Source organism: Gymnoscopelus braueri (assembly GCF_963280865.1).
Source record: "Gymnoscopelus braueri genome assembly, chromosome: 19".
Lineage (NCBI taxonomy): Eukaryota > Metazoa > Chordata > Actinopteri > Myctophiformes > Myctophidae > Gymnoscopelus > Gymnoscopelus braueri.
In genome coordinates this window covers 37,008,123-37,024,830 of record NC_137621.1, presented here as the reverse complement: position 1 = coordinate 37,024,830, position 16,708 = coordinate 37,008,123, and the positions used below count along the sequence as shown (strand labels likewise).

Here is a 16,708-nt window from a genome sequence, read left to right as displayed (position 1 = left end):
TGTACTGGGCAGCTTCCAGTGGCAAAAGTAAAACACTGTGGCTGTACTGGGCAGCTTCCAGTGGCAACAGTAAAACACTGTGGTTGTACTGGGCAGCTCTCGGGAGCCAACAGTAAAATGTTATGGTTGTACTTGGCAGTTCCCAGTGGCCAACAGAAGGAGACAGTAGTTGTACTGGGCAGCTCCCATGTGTAGGGGAAGCGGTAAAGTGTGAAGCAGGGTGTTGCTGTAAAAATGCATCCATGCTCAGTTAATATTCCCTGACTTGCCAGGGTACCAAGAAAAGGGATTTAAGGCGAGCTGCTTCCTCCGTTCCCCTCCCTCTCTGGGGACATAGCTGCTGGCGGGAGCAAATGCATTAGCCAGCAGTTTGTGACTATGTCCATGTCTCTGTTACAGATGGTGCTGCTGACAACGGCGAACTGGACCTGAATGGAATCGACGATGATGAGATTGAGTGTGTATGTATCAGGTGGATGTCCGCCGCTTTTAGTTTGACACGGGTACCTGGTTTGCATGACTACAGTTGATGTTCCCTTAATAATTAAAATGAAATACACGTCTTTTGGAATTCAGAAAATAAATACAGAAATAGTTATTCTTGGTTGTGTCCAATTACATCTCATGTCTCTCTCTCCTTCTCTCTATGCAGTATCTTCTCGATGATAGTGAGGTTAAAATTAAGACTGCACTCTGGATGGCTCAGAACTCAGATTACCTGAAGGAGCAGAAAGGTACAGGGGACAGTAATGAGCCTGAGTATACCATGTGGCCTCCACACTGTGCATGCATGTGCATCAGATTCAACACACAATCAATTTGAATGGCCAATTAAGGTTGCATACACTGAGAATTCTGACTTCTAAACAAATATGTCTTCTATACAACATGCTCATGTTCTGCATATAGTTTATCTATATCACCATACGTTGGTTGTACAATGACTGTTTCCTGTCTTATCGCTGACCATTTCCTGTTTGCACCTTTAGAAAAGGAAGCAAAGATAGCAAAGGAGAAGGAGCTGGGCATCTACAAAGAAAAGAAGGTAAACATCATTTTTTTTCATTTGTCATGGTGCACTGTACTTGTAATAATAATCAACTTTATTCACAGTCATGGTTTACTGGTAATAATGATGAACTTTATTTCCAGTCATGGTGTACTGGTAATTATAAGCTCTATTTCCAGTTATGGTGTACTGGTAATTATCAGCTTTATTCCCAATGAATGTGTACTAATAACAAACTTTACTTACGAGGTGCACAGGGTAAAGTTCCAGCCCACCAGCTAGAGTCTTCTCTCCTCCACTCTCCTACTCTAGCTACCGTTAAGATTTCTCCCTGTCTGTCTCAATAAAGAACAAATACTAAAGCCAGTTCCTTTCTCAACAGTAACAGCTGTCTGCCTGAGAGCAGGCCAGATTCTTAAAGCTAGACTCAGCAGACAAACAGAAAAATCACAGACAAAAACGCACAGACAGACTCAATGTCTGTCTAAGCAGTCACAGGAATGGGTAGATAGACACAAAGACAAAATCAGACAGACAGGCAAATCTATCCCCCTCACGGATAGACAGACACACAGTCAGGCAAGCCTGTCAGATTGTCACACAGACAGACCACTAAGCCCTTGTGTCAACAACGCGTGTTCCAACGCCCGTTTTCTCATTTTTCAGTCCAGGTTTTGGCACGGTGAGGGTCCTTTGTTAGCTCCAACATCTGTTCAGACGTTTGGACTCAACAGATTCACAACGAGGCAGCGTCTGTCTGACACGCGACCCAACCAGCCGTACTGCAGCTAAATCCTCAGTGTTAGTTAACGCTGAGTGTAAAAATTGACCCCTCTATCTTCCTACTTGGGCGGGCTTTGTTGAGTTTTGGAATTCCGGAAGTGGCTGGTGGTTGTTATAATGGAGTGATTGAGATTGAAGGCTCTTTCTGTTACATAATATGTAACTGTCACAATTTCTTAATTGATAGAGACATGACAGTGAGACAGAAAAGTAAGAACAGATGAAGAATGACATGAGTCTCAGCCAAAATCAAACCTACGATGTTTCCAATTTCTGGTCAATCTCCGCCCCATGTATGGGACCTTTGACCCTGAATGACTGATTTCCTGTGCGGTGTAAACTCTCCCCTGGCAGCAAAGGAAGAAGGGCACGCGCAGGGCTCCGATCCGCGCCAGCACAGGCCAGGAGGCCATCGAGAAGTTGTTGGAGCAGAAGAGGTTCTCCTCCAAAATCAATTACGACGTCCTGAAGGACCTCACCATCAAGCCGGTCTCCAGCCCTGCACGCCAGCCCTCAGACCCACAGGGGGGAGCAACCGAGACCCCAAGGAAACCAGCCATCCGCAACCCCAGGTCCACCCACATGCCCCTCAGCCTGGCCACACCTCTCACCTCCCTGGGTAAAAGGTAGGTTTATCACAGTTAGGACATGCTGTTTTGCAGAGTAGAGTAAACTGATCGGTTTGGCTGATATATTGGCCATTATTTTACTTGTTTGATTACATCGGTATTGGCCCGATCCCGAGCTGTCCCGATTGTTTTTACCACTTTAAACCTGGCATTGCTATTTGGGCATGTTGATATAGGTGACATTATCACTAAATGAAAAAGAGCCATCTACAAGCTGACAACGCAGCACCGCTCAGTAGGAAACTATGGGAGAGACAGACAGAAGTTCGTGCTTCCAGAGGCGAGTGTCTTAACCAGTACATCAGCAACTGGCATCTTTGCATCCCTCTCTTTTCCATCACATAAATAAAACGTTGACAGATCTCAGTTTTAAGGTCAATCTGAGTAGCAGCGTGCTCCTGTTGGTGATGCTAGCCTTGTGTTTGTGTGGTTTCGGGGTGTGCTGATAAAAAACTGAATTATCTTTTGTGACAACTCCACAGATGCTTAAGCTGGTTTCCTCTCCATTCCTCTGCTCTTTTGTTTAGCTTTTCTTGTTCTCCCTGCATTTCTGCTCTTCATTTTCTGCCTCTCTCCTTGTCTCTGCTCTTCATCTCTTTTCCTCTTTTCTCTCCCTCTCTATTCCTGCCAGACCTCTCATCTTTCGCCAACTGGGTTTTCAATCACTTTGGTGACCTGCAGACTTCTCTCTGTCTGTCCCCATCTAACTTACCCGGTCTCTCTTTTGCTTTCTCCTTTCTTTTCCAGTTTCTTCTTTTCTCCTTCCCTTTCTCTTATTCTTATCCCATCTTTTCTCTTTCATTCTCTCTCTGTCTATATACGTGTGTATACACACACACACACACACACACACACACACACACACACACACACACACACACACACACACACACAGTATATATATATATATCCCTCCTTCCCTTACAGGATCTTGTCCTGGTTAATATTCCCTGCCAGTCCTTCACAGCATCTTTTCAGCTGTTTAATGGAGTTTCTCTCTGGAAGGAGGGATTGGTTTTCCTCTGGACGTTAAAGCTCTTTGGACTTAACGTTGGCTTTTAGGAGACATCTTGAAGCTTTACAGGGAGTCGCATAGGAGCAGCTGCAGGGTGATTAAGGGAATGCAAGTGAACACACACACACACACACACACACACACACACACACACACACACACACACACACACACACACACACACACACACACACACACACAGATGTATACTACCACCCCATACTCGCAAATAACACTGCCAGTATCGCTACCCCTACGACACACACACACATACACACCTCTAGGACTGCCAACACAAATTATGCACGCAATCACGCATGAATACACATCATCACCACACACATACTGTACACCACCCGCACAAAATGTAATGTACAGTATACCTCACCTTTACTAACACACACACACACACACACACACACACACACACACACACACACACACACACACACACACACACACACACACAATACATCCACCCCAATATGAGTAGTTCCAGTCATTTTACAAACCACCAAGGGACAGAGGCTGTCACTTTGACTCCAACACCATTATCTGTTTGAGTCCAGTTACATTTATCAACAAAGATCCTTTCATGGAAATGTTTCCACACTAATAAAATGCTTCTACAGAGGCCAGTGGCAAATGACAAAAATGCAGATGAAATGAGAGAGAAACTAAACTTGTTTTGGAGATGAGGTCCTCAAATGAAAGGAACAAAGCGAGGATGCAATATGTTATTGATCCCAGAAGTGAAATGGATTAAAGAAGATGGCCGAGGTCATTCTTAGAAAAAAGGCGATTGATTTGCCATGGTTAAATGTGTAATCTCAATTATTTTCACACTGTTAACATTATAACAGCATTCTACACACAGCATCTTGAAACCCAGCCTTATTGAGAAGGGACATACTGTTGGCCACTTTACCACTTTTATACTTATTGATTAGGGTCCCTCAGTGGTCTATACTTGGTTCCCTCCTTTTTACCCTCTACCAAATCTTTTCACCGAATGTTTGCCAGATGTTTGTCTATTTTCATGGAATTTTTGCCTATTATGACATGGCCAGAATAGGGACGCTAGGGTTCAAGTGGTTAATTGTGTGTGTGCGGGAGAGAGAGAGAGCGAGTGAGAGGGGCCAGTTGTGTATGCATACATACATGCATGCATTCATGTTAATGTTTGTTAGATATATGTGTGTGTGTGTGTGTGTGTGTGTGTTAATCATGTTTACGTGGCTCCAGTTGGCTCATGGCTGCAGCCAGATTGACAGATCTCTGACTTGGAAAACTGAATACATGAATGAGCATCTGTTTGATGTCTGTCTGAAGAGGCCTCTTCCTGACTTTCTTAAGAATGGACGTCTGCCTTGTTTGAATCTTTTAAGATGCATTCATGTCTTTGGTCAATGAATCATTGATGGCACGTTGCTGTTTTTGAATCATTCATTGTACACTGAGCAATTTTGTTTCTTTCCTGAATGGAGAGGGAGAACCGCATTAGCAGAAAGCGAGAGAGCGAGAAGGAGGGAGTGAGGGAGAAGCAGCTTTTAAAACCTTCCATCCATTTATCTAGCACAAAAAAGCTGAACCGTGCACTCTGTGCTTATCGCTTGCTCAACAAAAACTTTCTCGGCTGTTGTGATGGTCTTTTATTTTTAATAGTTCTACTCATCCATTAAGAACAACAGAAACCTCTGCCCTCCAGCCTCCTGTGTTAGCAACACAGTGATAATCTCTCACTCTCTCATACCAGCTCACTCAGTTGTGGCATTGCAGTGATTTTCATTTTTTTTACAAAAAGTCCCAACGGTAGATGCCGAGGGTTAGAATGGCCCCTTTCAGTCCTGGGGCAGAGGAACGGGCCGTTGCTCAGGGCCCCTGAAAAGGTTGTTGTGTTGGTTATTGAAAAGCGGGGGTGGGGGTTGGAGGGACACAGTGACAGGGAGACCTATGAAAGTTGTAGGAGAGAGAGAAGCCATTGACAGTAAGCCCATTGTGCCTTGTCTTGAGGCCCTCGCTCAGGGGCTACACTGGGGCATTGTGCTGCTAGTGCTACTGCTGGTCCCACTGCAGCTACTGATGCTAATCCTACTGCTAGCACTGCTACTGGCACTGCCACCACTGCTACCTCTGCTCCTACTTTTACTATTTCTACTGCTAGCACCGCTACTTGTACAGCTTGTGCCACTACTTGTGCTTCTACTGTTAGTACCACTACTTGTACTGTTACTTGTACAGCTTGTGCCACTACTTGTACGTTTACTGTTAGTACCACTACTTGTACTTCTACTGATACAGTAGTAGTACTGCTGCTAGTACCACTACTTCTACTGCTACTACTTGTACTTGCTCTGCTTGTGCCATTACTTGTACTGTCAATGCTACTATTTCCGTACTTGTGCTTCTTATGCAACAAAACTGTTGCAATACGTTGCAGAGAGAAAATGCAGTGGTCTGAATTGCCAGTTGCAGTTCAGCGCAGTTAGGGGATTCTGTTGCAAGTGGTTGCAAGTTGCAACTCGTTGCATCTCGTTTGATTGGTCATTGCCAAAGATTCGAAACATGACGTAACCATTGCAAAACGTTACAGAGAACACTTGCACCGGTCTAAATTACCCCAGTCCACACTAATTATTTGCAACGCAACAAGGTTGCAACTTAGAACCAGTTGCATGGTCTGGATTGACCTGTTGCAGGTCGGTACAGTTCTGGGATTATGTTGCAAGTGGTTGCAGTTGCAACTTGTTGCGATTCATTGGTCTAGTACCTCTACTTGTGCAGTTTGTGGCTCCCATTTGTAGTTCTACAACTTGTACTTCTACCAGTACTTGTACTCCTACTGCTGAATAGTGGTACTAGTAGAATTACTGCTGCCCCTATCTAACATAAATGAATGAACTATAATCTGCTTATAAAACTGTATATAACACTGCATAATTATGGTTAGTAATGGTTTATAACAGTAATCATAACGCATTATAAAGCACCTTATGTTTTATAATTAAAGTACCATAATTGTTTCATAGAAACACACAATTGTGTGTGTTGTTGAAACGTTGCATGAATGTCATCTGATCATCTTTTCTTTGTCTTAAATTAAATGAACTCCTTGACAATGACCAGACTATGGTACAATACTGTCTCTCCTTCAGATATTATATTGTTCTCTGGCTTCTGTCTCTCTTAGCTCTTTCCTCCCACCCTCCTCTTTTGGTTCTATCTGGTGTCAGCTAAAGTATAGCAGTATACTGTATGTACTGTATAGCCTCCATTAAGATGGATTCATACTTTGTTGCACGCTGAGAATATCAGACCTGCAAGCTCACAACGCGTTGTGAGCTTATAGGTCTGATATTCGCGTCCGTTCTCGGCACGCTACACCATCGCACAACGTAGCATAAATTAGGCTTTACCCTCTCTCTACTTCTCTCTCTCTCTCTCTCTCTCTCTCTCTCTCTCTCTCTCTCTCTCTCTCTCTCTCTCTCTCTCTCTCTCTCTCTCTCTCTCTCTCTCTCTCTCTCTCTCTCTCTCTCTCTCTCTCTCTCTCTCTCTCTTAGCTTTCTTGTCCTTTTGTCCTCTCTCTCTGTCTCTCTGGACCTTTTATTTTTTTCCCTCTTCCTTTTCTCCTACTTTCTCACATCTTCTCATCTGTCCTATAGGGACAGGCTTTTAGCTGTCTCTTCACAGCTTGCATACAGTCACCAAGGCCCTGATGTACTTAGTGCACTGTTGGTCAACTGTCCTTGGTGGACTTTTGGACAGTCTACTTGGTGTACTATTTGGATAACTAACTGTACATAGTGTACTATTACAGTGTGTCATAACAGGGTTGGGACCCATTTTTTGGGCCACTGACACATATTTATGGGTCGTAAATAGTGAAAATGGATCCCGGGGAGACACCAAAAGTATCTTTTGGGTCTCAAGCTAAAATGTTTGAGAACCTCTGTACTATTGGACAGTGGTATAATTACCGAGCGTTGTTAAATTTAGTGCTTTGTTGTGATGTTGAAATATAGAGCACTGCTCTCTGGGAGCATTCAGTTTGACCCAGCTTCATGGCTGAAAACTAGAAGAAGTTATGGCAGAATGTGATGGTTATGGCTTGTTTGGTGAACAAATGTGAGCTGTGTCATTGCACCGTCTTGTTAGCTGGCTAATAAGCTCATGTATAGGTCATACTGTAATACAGAACACATTACACATTATCTTACAAAATATGTTATCACAAAATAACATTGTGAACACATCCTTAGTGTACTATTAGACCGTGTACTTACAGTAGTGTACTATTGAAGAGTGTACTTGGTGTTCTATGAAACAGTGTACTATTGGACAGACAGATATATTCAGTGTGCTATTGGTCAGATACACTTCGTGTACATAATTATGCTGTATACTCTGCCAACTCTGTGTCCCCTCCTATCTCTATTTGTCTATCATTACCGCTCTTAATCCCTCCTCCCGCCGTCTCTCCGTCTCTCCCCTCATCTCCCCCTCTATCCAGATGCTAAATTCTCTCTCCTTGCCGTTCCTTTTCGCCTTCCAAAAACACTCATCCAGAAATAGCTGAGATAATATGTCCAGTTTTTATTTTCCTCTTCTACTCTTCTTGCTTTTCGTCTTTCCTCTCCAGTCTCTCTTGGTCTCCGTCTTTCTCCCCTTTCTTTCTCTCTCCTTTTATTCTCATTCTATCCTTTTTTTCTTCCTGTCTTCCTGTCTTCTCTCTTTTAAGAACTTTCTCTCATTCCAGGCTCTTTTTTTCAGTAAGAGAGAATTCCTGACTACATTTTTCTCAAAGCACGGGTGGGAGGGAGGAGTGTGTGTGTGTGTGCGCGCGTGTGTGGATAGTTTTGGTCTGTGTTGGTTTTCCTGAAATGTAATTCTGACCCTGTACAGTTTGCAGTTGCCAGCTCTGGGAAAGACGGAGCACTCAGCACTTTTCCAGCCCAGTGTTCCCACTGCCACCGCTGTGGTGGTGACCGAGCTGGCCTGGGAGCAGGTGTCCTGGGGTGTGCTGAAAATTCACCTGCCTGTTGGCTTTCTGTTGTTAGGCATTTGGGTCGACGCTCTTATCCAGAGAGTTACGATGCGCATTTGAGTGTTGAGTCTCTTGCTCAAGGGCAGCTGCAAAAAGGTCGCAGGTCTGTTGACAGAGAAACATCTGCTGTTGCACTTGTGAGTGACCTCCCAGTGATGGACGGTTACCCCCAAGTTAATCCCACATTCACTATGTATAACCGCAACAATAATTATTATTATAATTATGCACTTTATTTCTATTGAAAGTAAACTCACTTCTAAAACAACTATGGGGACACTAATCTTAGACTTTTTGCAAATTAATAACAGACTGTTTGCAGTTAGTAATGATTTTAATGACTTGTTTCCTCCTGCTGAAATGTTTTATTGGCCAATTAGAATTAAGTTGGACTTGGTTGTCTGTTCAACAACCATATCATGTGATAATGGCTTGTTGTGTGCTTTTAAGGACTGTACATATACACTAATAGACAGGCGTTGTTGCCATAGGGTATGACACATCAAATTCACATTATCAGCACAATATCCATATTGCAAGAGGCTGCTATTTTTGTTCTCTTTTTCATTTCTTTTTTCAAAGAAAATATTTCAGACGGCATGCCAGTAACTGAAAGAGTCTGTCACAAATCCTGCTCTTGTCCCTTTCTCCCCTTGCCAGGCACATTAGATCTAAGAGGATGTTTTTGCTGCTGATAGAGCCAGCTGTGTTAGGGGTGGGTGTATAATTTGTCTGTGGTTTAGAGCCCCTCCCTGCAGTCTGTGATGTCCCCCCTGCCCCCCCTGTGCCTCTCTCCCACACCCCTTGCCCCTCCTCCCCTCACTGTGACCAATCAGCCCTTTGTACGGCTGGTTGGCTGGTTAGGGTGCGTTCTCAGAGGAGCTAGCTAGCGCAGAGAGAAACGTGTCCCAAGTGCCACCGCTAATCCCCCCCACTAAACAAACACACATACACACACACCACATACATGCGCGCGTGCGCACACACACACACACACACACACACATTCATCTTCCTATACGTGTGCACTCTCACATACACACACACTCATACACACTCAACTTCATATATGCACACGCATACACCAGACATGCACACATTTCATCTTTCTATACATGCACACACATGAACGTACAGTACACGCGCGCGCGCGCGCACACACACACACACACACACACACACACACACACACACACACACACACACACATACACACACACTTTATACAGTGCACTGCCACCAGCCGTCTCAGCTGTCCCATGTGATGTGACACATATTGCTGACAGACTGAAAGACACAGATTTTCAGGAATTAACTAACTGTAGAGATTGTGCTCTGAAATTTCAACAGACAATATTGCAAAATCCAAGAGTACAGGATGTATTATGAATGTCTGACTACAGCTGTGTGTCCTGTTGAAGTGCCCTTGAGCAATACACTGATCCTTCAATGGCTGATATAGTTGAAGTTGCTCCAGTTAAGATTCAGCTACATGTCTGCATTCACGTTTAGTTTTTAGTGTTCTTGACAATGACTGCAATGACTGTATTCAGATACTGTAGATTCTAAACCTTTAAGTCAGCTGTGATAATGGCACTAGATGTAAATATAGACCAGTGGTTCTCAGCTCTTTTCCTGTAGTACTCTGATTTTCATTCTAATCATTAATTAATTATAGGGCAGCAGTGACTCAGGAGGTAGAGCGGACATCTGGAACACAGAAGGTTCCCAGTTCGATACCCGGCTCCCCTTGGCTTAGTGTCAAAGGGTACTTGAGCGAGACACTGAACCCGAAGTGTCCTTGAGCAAGGCACTGAACCTCAAATCCCGATTGGTTGTTGCCTTGTATGGTTTCTTCTGCCGTTGGTGTAGGAATGTGTGTGAATGGGTGAATGTAGCACACATTGCCAAGGGCTTTGGATGAAAGGTGCCATAGAAATGCAGACCATTTAACATTTAAATTCACCTTGGGACATGAGGTGAATGCAGTTAACCATCAAGTAGAATATAAATCTGGCAGTGGTCTGGTACTCCAGGACCCGGCTTGAGAATGTCTTATTACAGACAGAGGAAACATTGTGGACATCAGTAGCAGCTTTCCCTATGCTAGCTTTCCCAAACAGCCTTCAGTGGCCAAAGCTTTGCCCTCCTCACCTCCCCTCCACTTTAACTTATGGAACAGTAGAGAGACTTGCCCTGAACTGGGCCATTCCGAATGCATTTCATTTTTTATCTCAGACTTAGGCCACAAAAAAACCTGCAGACATACATAAACACACACGCACATTCACTGCACTGGAAATGCCTTTGATTGCATGTTTGTGTACACCCGTGCACAAGCACAGACACACATATCCACATATTCTGTTAAAGCACACATGCTGAAACTGTTGACACTAAAAAAGGGGTGAGATCACGGCTTTGCGGCGTTGCAGCACCTAGCTTAGCAGGATGAATAGTCTCCCTGGAGCAGTGAGAATGGATTGTCTGCTGCTAGACCATGTAAATACACCCGACTTTAAACCAAGCAGACCAACTACTTCCCTGTGCGCCCGACACTGAGACAAATGACGTTGTCGTCCCTCTTTGTCCCCTCTGCGTTTCTTTAGACTCTCCGGTCTTTTCTCCACTCTTTTAAGCCCTAGACGAGATATAGGTTTTATTTTTGGGTTGCTTTATTCGCGCCCCTCCCCCTGCCAAGCCACTGGCAGTTGTCAGACAGAGGCTAAACGGTCTCCTCAATCGTCTTTTTCAGCCCGGCTCACTCTCATTCACTCTCATCTGCAGTAAGCTGATTAGCAGCGAGCCGTTAAGCCCGGCAGAGACTGATAGGCCAGCAGAGCGAGTGAGCGAGAGAGGGGCCAGTGGAGGAGGGAGGATGAGAGAGACGTATAGAGATACAGATGGAGAGAGGGGACATACAGTCAAATCTTCAGTGTTAATTGAACTCTGAGTGTAAAATTTGATTCAAATAATTGTCCATTTTGGGCCCATTTTTTGTCTCTCAGTTCAATTAGCACAGGATGTAGAGACCAAGGTTATTAGAGTTGACTAAAACTAAGCTAAAAGCTAGAACTGGAGTGCCTCACACCCTATATAATTACAAAAGACAAACTAATACAAATAAAAACATTTAAAACTCAACTGAAAGTAGCGTACCCACTTGTTAATCAAACTGAAACTAAACTAAAAATACCAAACTTGAATAACCTTGGTAGAGACAGACGGAGAGAAAGAGGAGAGAGGAGACAGACTACGCATTGAAACGAGGATAGAAGTGAGGAGAGAGATGGAAAGATTTAACAGAATGAGAAGGGAGTGGTGATGCAATAAATAGAGAGAGGAAGAGATGGACAGAGTGCAAGGGATGTGGGAGTTGCGGAGAAAACAGTGAGAGAGTAAAGGAAAGCGAAAAATAACCGTAGGTGGCTGAAGTAGTGAAAGTGTGACTCATAGATACCTGCCATGGACTTTCACTGAGGTGAAGTCAGCAGAAAGACAGACAGACAAGAAAAGAGAGAGGGATGGTCTTACAGCAGGTGATTGAGGTGAAAGAGTGGCAAAAATTGACGTTCTTAAATTTGACCTCTTCCTGAGGTGAACGCAGATTAACAGAGAAAGCCCTGAGGCAGGCGGTTGAGGTGCGTCTGACATGGTGAGACTTGTGGTTATACTTTCCATTTTCTATGACCTTGCTTTCGTTAAGGTAACCATCAGGAAAGCAGACCAGCAGACTCACAAGCACTTTAAATGGCACTTCCATTTCCAGGTGTCAGGAGTTTGCCTGTGTACACAATCAACCCATGCATTAACAGATAGTAGCAGTGTTAAGAGATGAAGTCTAACAGAGAGAGAGACAGAGAGAAGGAGATGAGTGGATGAGGGGAGGAGAGAGAGAGGCAAGAGGGAGACGGAAAAAGAGATGAGGAGAGGAGAAAAAAAGAGACAGACTGGGAGAGCGATGTGGAGAGAGACGAGTAGAGAAGGGGATAAGAGAGATGAGATGAGAAGATGAGACAAGGAGAGAGCTGCACACAGAGAGGGAGACTAAGAGAGAGATTTGAAGAGAGACCAGTAGAGATAAATTGAAAGAAGGGTGTGGGTTGTGTATTCGTCACTGTGATTCTCAGTAATAAGATTGAAGCTAGAGGACAGAGTGATGAGATTCATGTTTTGAATGAATTGAACAGGTTAAGGTCCAAAAATGCAGTTAGGGTTCAGCTCTACGGGTGCAGCAGCTCTTCACGGGTCCAAAAAAACGGACCCGAACCGAAATGGACCTGTGAAATTTTGTCCGATTCAGAGCCGTGATTTTTTTCCAAATAAAGTTACCGAACCCGGGTGGACCCGTGACAATTTGGTCCAATTCCGAACCATTCCGACTTTCTTTCTTTTTTTTTACAGACCCTAATTGGACCTGTGAAATTTGTTCCCGAGATTAGTGGGAACAAATGAGGGATTAGTTCCGAGGCCCATACAGACCCCACCCAGAATGTTTGATATTATATAGGCTATGGATCCGTTCCAGACTCGAACGCTGCTATTTAGTAGGCTATTAGACTATGATGGCAGCACATTGTTGCACTGTCTGCACAGCAAAATCCTCAGCGTACATTTAACTCTGGGAGAGTAGGTAGACTACAAAACCATTTTTTACACAATCCAAGTTGGCCTACAATGAGCACTGAGGCACACTCTATGTACGCATTTTGATTCCATCGGGTATAGTTTGATGCGCTCTGAGTCTGTGCCATACTTGTCTGTGCGCTCGCCGCTCTCACTGAATTGACTTCGGCATGCATGGCTCAACTTTGTACTGCGGTGCGGTAATCTGATCCCAGGTCATTGTAATCGTCGTAGCACTTTTGTCTTTTCTCTACCATTCAGCGATGAGCACAGGTCTTTTCGGATCCACTCAGGTATTATACATAATGATAAAAAGATCTGAGGTCCGAGATAATAGATCCAGAACCGACCCGGGTCCAAGTGATTATGGTAAAACACGGAATCCCACCCGTACGGGTCTCGGGTCCTGTTGGGTATTTTCTGAATCGGGGAGCACGTGAAGAGCTCTAGTGTAACAACTAATTGAACTAATCAATTTAACTGATTATTAAAAAATATTTTAAAACAAATCACAGATTTACAAGCTTTACAAGATGGCAATGCAATGAAAAGTAAACAATATAATAAGCGCTAAGAAAATAATCGATTATTGTAGCCCTATTCAACTCCCACCGCAGCCACATGCCCTGTAGGAAGTGTCCTTGAGCAAGACACCCGAGCCCCATACCCACAGGGTAAGTCCATCTGGATGAAAAAGTCAGCTGAATGATGGAAATTTTACATAGCAGAGAGAGAATGAGGGATCAATAGGAAGAGAGAGAGAGAAAGGAAGGACATAATTCTAGTGTGACCTCTCTTGTGTAAGTGTAAGAACTGCCAAGTGCTAATTGCCCAGTTAATTTACCTGTATGTAGCGACCAGTCAGTGTGGAATACTGCAAAAGATAAAATGACATCATTATACAATCATTTCTTATTGTCGCTATGCAAATGTCAAGCCAAAACCAAGGAATTTTACTCTTGTGTACCAGTACTGTATATATGAGATGTAACGGATACAAATCTTAAATCTGGAAGTAGGGTAACGAATACAAATCTTAAATCTGGAAGTAGGTTGAAAGAGACGGTATATAAAAAGGTGAGATCGAATACAGAGGGAGGGGGAGTGCCTTTATCATCTTCTCTTATGGACATATAAGGATGCAGGAAGACCAACAGAGAGAGAACCTTAACAAAGAAAGAAAGAGAGAGAGACCTTTTGCAGCTAGGAAAGAAGAGCGTGAGATAAGGAAAGGAAGTGACAACATTTTCCTCAGTGTGACCTCTCACTGGGGTGAGGACAGAGGAAAACAGGCAATGAGAGAGAGAGAGAGAGACTCCTTCGGCCAGATGGTCAACGAGAGAGACAGGAAGATATTCTCTCTACGCTGACCTCTCCAACGGTGGAGGAAGGCAGGTAAACAGAGTGAGACAAACAGAGGGGCAGAGAGATGGTACAGTAGCAGTGTCCTCCTTGCTGTGACCTCTTAGAAGTGAACAAGGAAAGAATGTAGGTAAACACGGCAAAAGACAGCAGCTGGTAGAGGTACTTTTAGGTATGAGACACAAATAAAAGTGTCCTCGTCACACTTTACTCATACACGTTAAAATCCTTACAAATCCATTTGGTTACATTTGTGCACTGAGATTTAAATGAACACCCAGGGTTTTACTGTGTAGAGGTGAAAGGAGTAGGTTGAACACGACACAGCATACAGTACAGAGGCGTGTATACCAACTGTGGATGTTTGTTTGCGCTCCTTGTTACCACCTTGTGTCCATCGACTGTGAGGAAGGCAAACACGGAAACACAGGAAGTGACTCGAGGAGACGCTTCACCTGCCAATAGGCAACGGGTTGGAACGCAGCCAATCATGACGCTTGGTGTGTTCAGGGCCTTGTGTGGATTTGTCCTAAAATATGGACTTGTGTCACCCATGTGGTGCTTTGCTTTGTCCACAGATGCAATTATCAGTAATCAATGTACACACAAGGTGAAAAGTCTTCCCCGACAGAGTATAAAGCTGCCTGAGAGATAGATAGATGTGTAGAAAGATAGCAGTGTCAGCCCACTGCTACGTATGGAGCAAGCCAGTGGCGGTGCCCGCCAGGAGACAGCCAAGTTAGGAGGAATACAGGCAGTCCATCTGACCGCTTGTCTATAAAAGATCAATACATTTGAGCTGATAAATATGACATACAGCTGCTCAATCTTTATTCATCTCACATCTACACATACTTTATCAATAATATTATGTACTTTCCAAAGAGTTATACTGAAGTGCGTTTGTCGACCGCACGACGCCCACCCCCTTTGCCCTCGCCCCACAGTTTTTTACTTCTTTTTCAGAAAAAAAAAAGCGCATAGACTAAGCTTTTTCTTCATAAAAGCCTAGTTTGAACCGTTACACCGTAAAATCCTCAGTGTCTATTTGGTAAGCATTTGAGGATTTTACTTTGTACTGGAAATGACAGCAAGTCGTGTAGGAAGAGACTCAAGAGAGTGAGACGGAGAGAAGGAGGCGGTATTGTCTTAAAACCGAAATGACCCAGGCAGGCCACATGTGGTCCTGCTACATATGGTCCTATTGTCCTCAGACTAGAGTGATTTATACATTGCCATCGTGCCACATGGTGGGGGTGCTGTGGCGGACGAGGGGCCAGGAGCCACTCCCTGCTGCTGTAAACAATTGTCATGGAAACAGGGGGTCTGCCGAAAAGTCTGTCGCCGCGAGCCGCGGGGTACACTATTGACGACCATTTGACCCCTGACTCCTAGAAGCCCATTCCAGCGTTCCCCTGGTGGGACGACATTATTCGCTGCCGTCAGATCAAAACCTAGCGTGTCCAAAAAAGAGGCAGCTATTTGAGGGTTAATCACTTTCAACCTGCCATCTCTATTTTGGGTTTGTCATTATAGACAAATTCTTTCGAAAAAAAATAAATAGCAGATCTACAACCTCACAACGTGTCGCATCACGACGTGTTGTGAGCTTGTAGATCTGCTATTTTACCCACGCATCACCATTGTATGACAAAGTATGAAATGGCGCTTAAGAAGAGAAATTGCCCTACTTTCAGATATAAGCCCTGTGCTTGACTTAGAATAATACAATATTTGGAGAAGTATGAGAGTCCATGGGTCATTCAAACCCTGCTCAATCCATAAAGTACCACGTGAGTCTTCATTTTTTTTTTTTACTTTAAATTTTTATCCCGCGATTTTTGTAACCCATTTTTTTCACCCGGTGCCAATTTCCTAAGTGATCCTGGGCACTACACCAGCCCTACACCAGTATTACACCTGTCACCCCACAGTAGGGAGGCCAGGGCCGAGCTCATGCTTCCTTCAGGCATGAGAGCCAACTGACCTTCTTGTCACCTGACAGGGGGGAGTTTCCCTGGTTGGACGTAGCGCGTGGAAGGAACACGTTATTCCAACCAGTTCCCTTCTCCTCCATCAGGCGCCCCGGCTGTCATGGGGGAGGCGGTATAGTGACCAGGATTACTACATGTTTTTGTGAGGGTATTAACTACCCTAGGAGACACGGGGAGAACATGCAAACTCCACACAGAGTAGGCCCTTTCGCCAACCCCACCTAGGGTATGGGCGCTGATGACGCG

At 44.2% G+C, this 16,708-nt stretch overlaps 1 protein-coding gene across 2 annotated transcripts in view; it reads left to right on the top strand.

The window, feature by feature from the left end:
• The window catches only part of brf1a (BRF1 general transcription factor IIIB subunit a), a 110,018-nt gene that overhangs the window by 78,894 nt on the left and 14,416 nt on the right, over window positions 1–16,708 (top strand). For both annotated transcript variants that reach the window (XM_080413767.1, XM_080413768.1), the window contains exons 13-16: window positions 400–461; window positions 653–734; window positions 990–1,045; window positions 2,147–2,418. In XM_080413767.1, coding sequence (XP_080269893.1) covers window positions 400–461; window positions 653–734; window positions 990–1,045; window positions 2,147–2,418 — 472 coding nt within the window. The remainder of the gene's footprint in view (window positions 1–399; window positions 462–652; window positions 735–989; window positions 1,046–2,146; window positions 2,419–16,708) is intronic.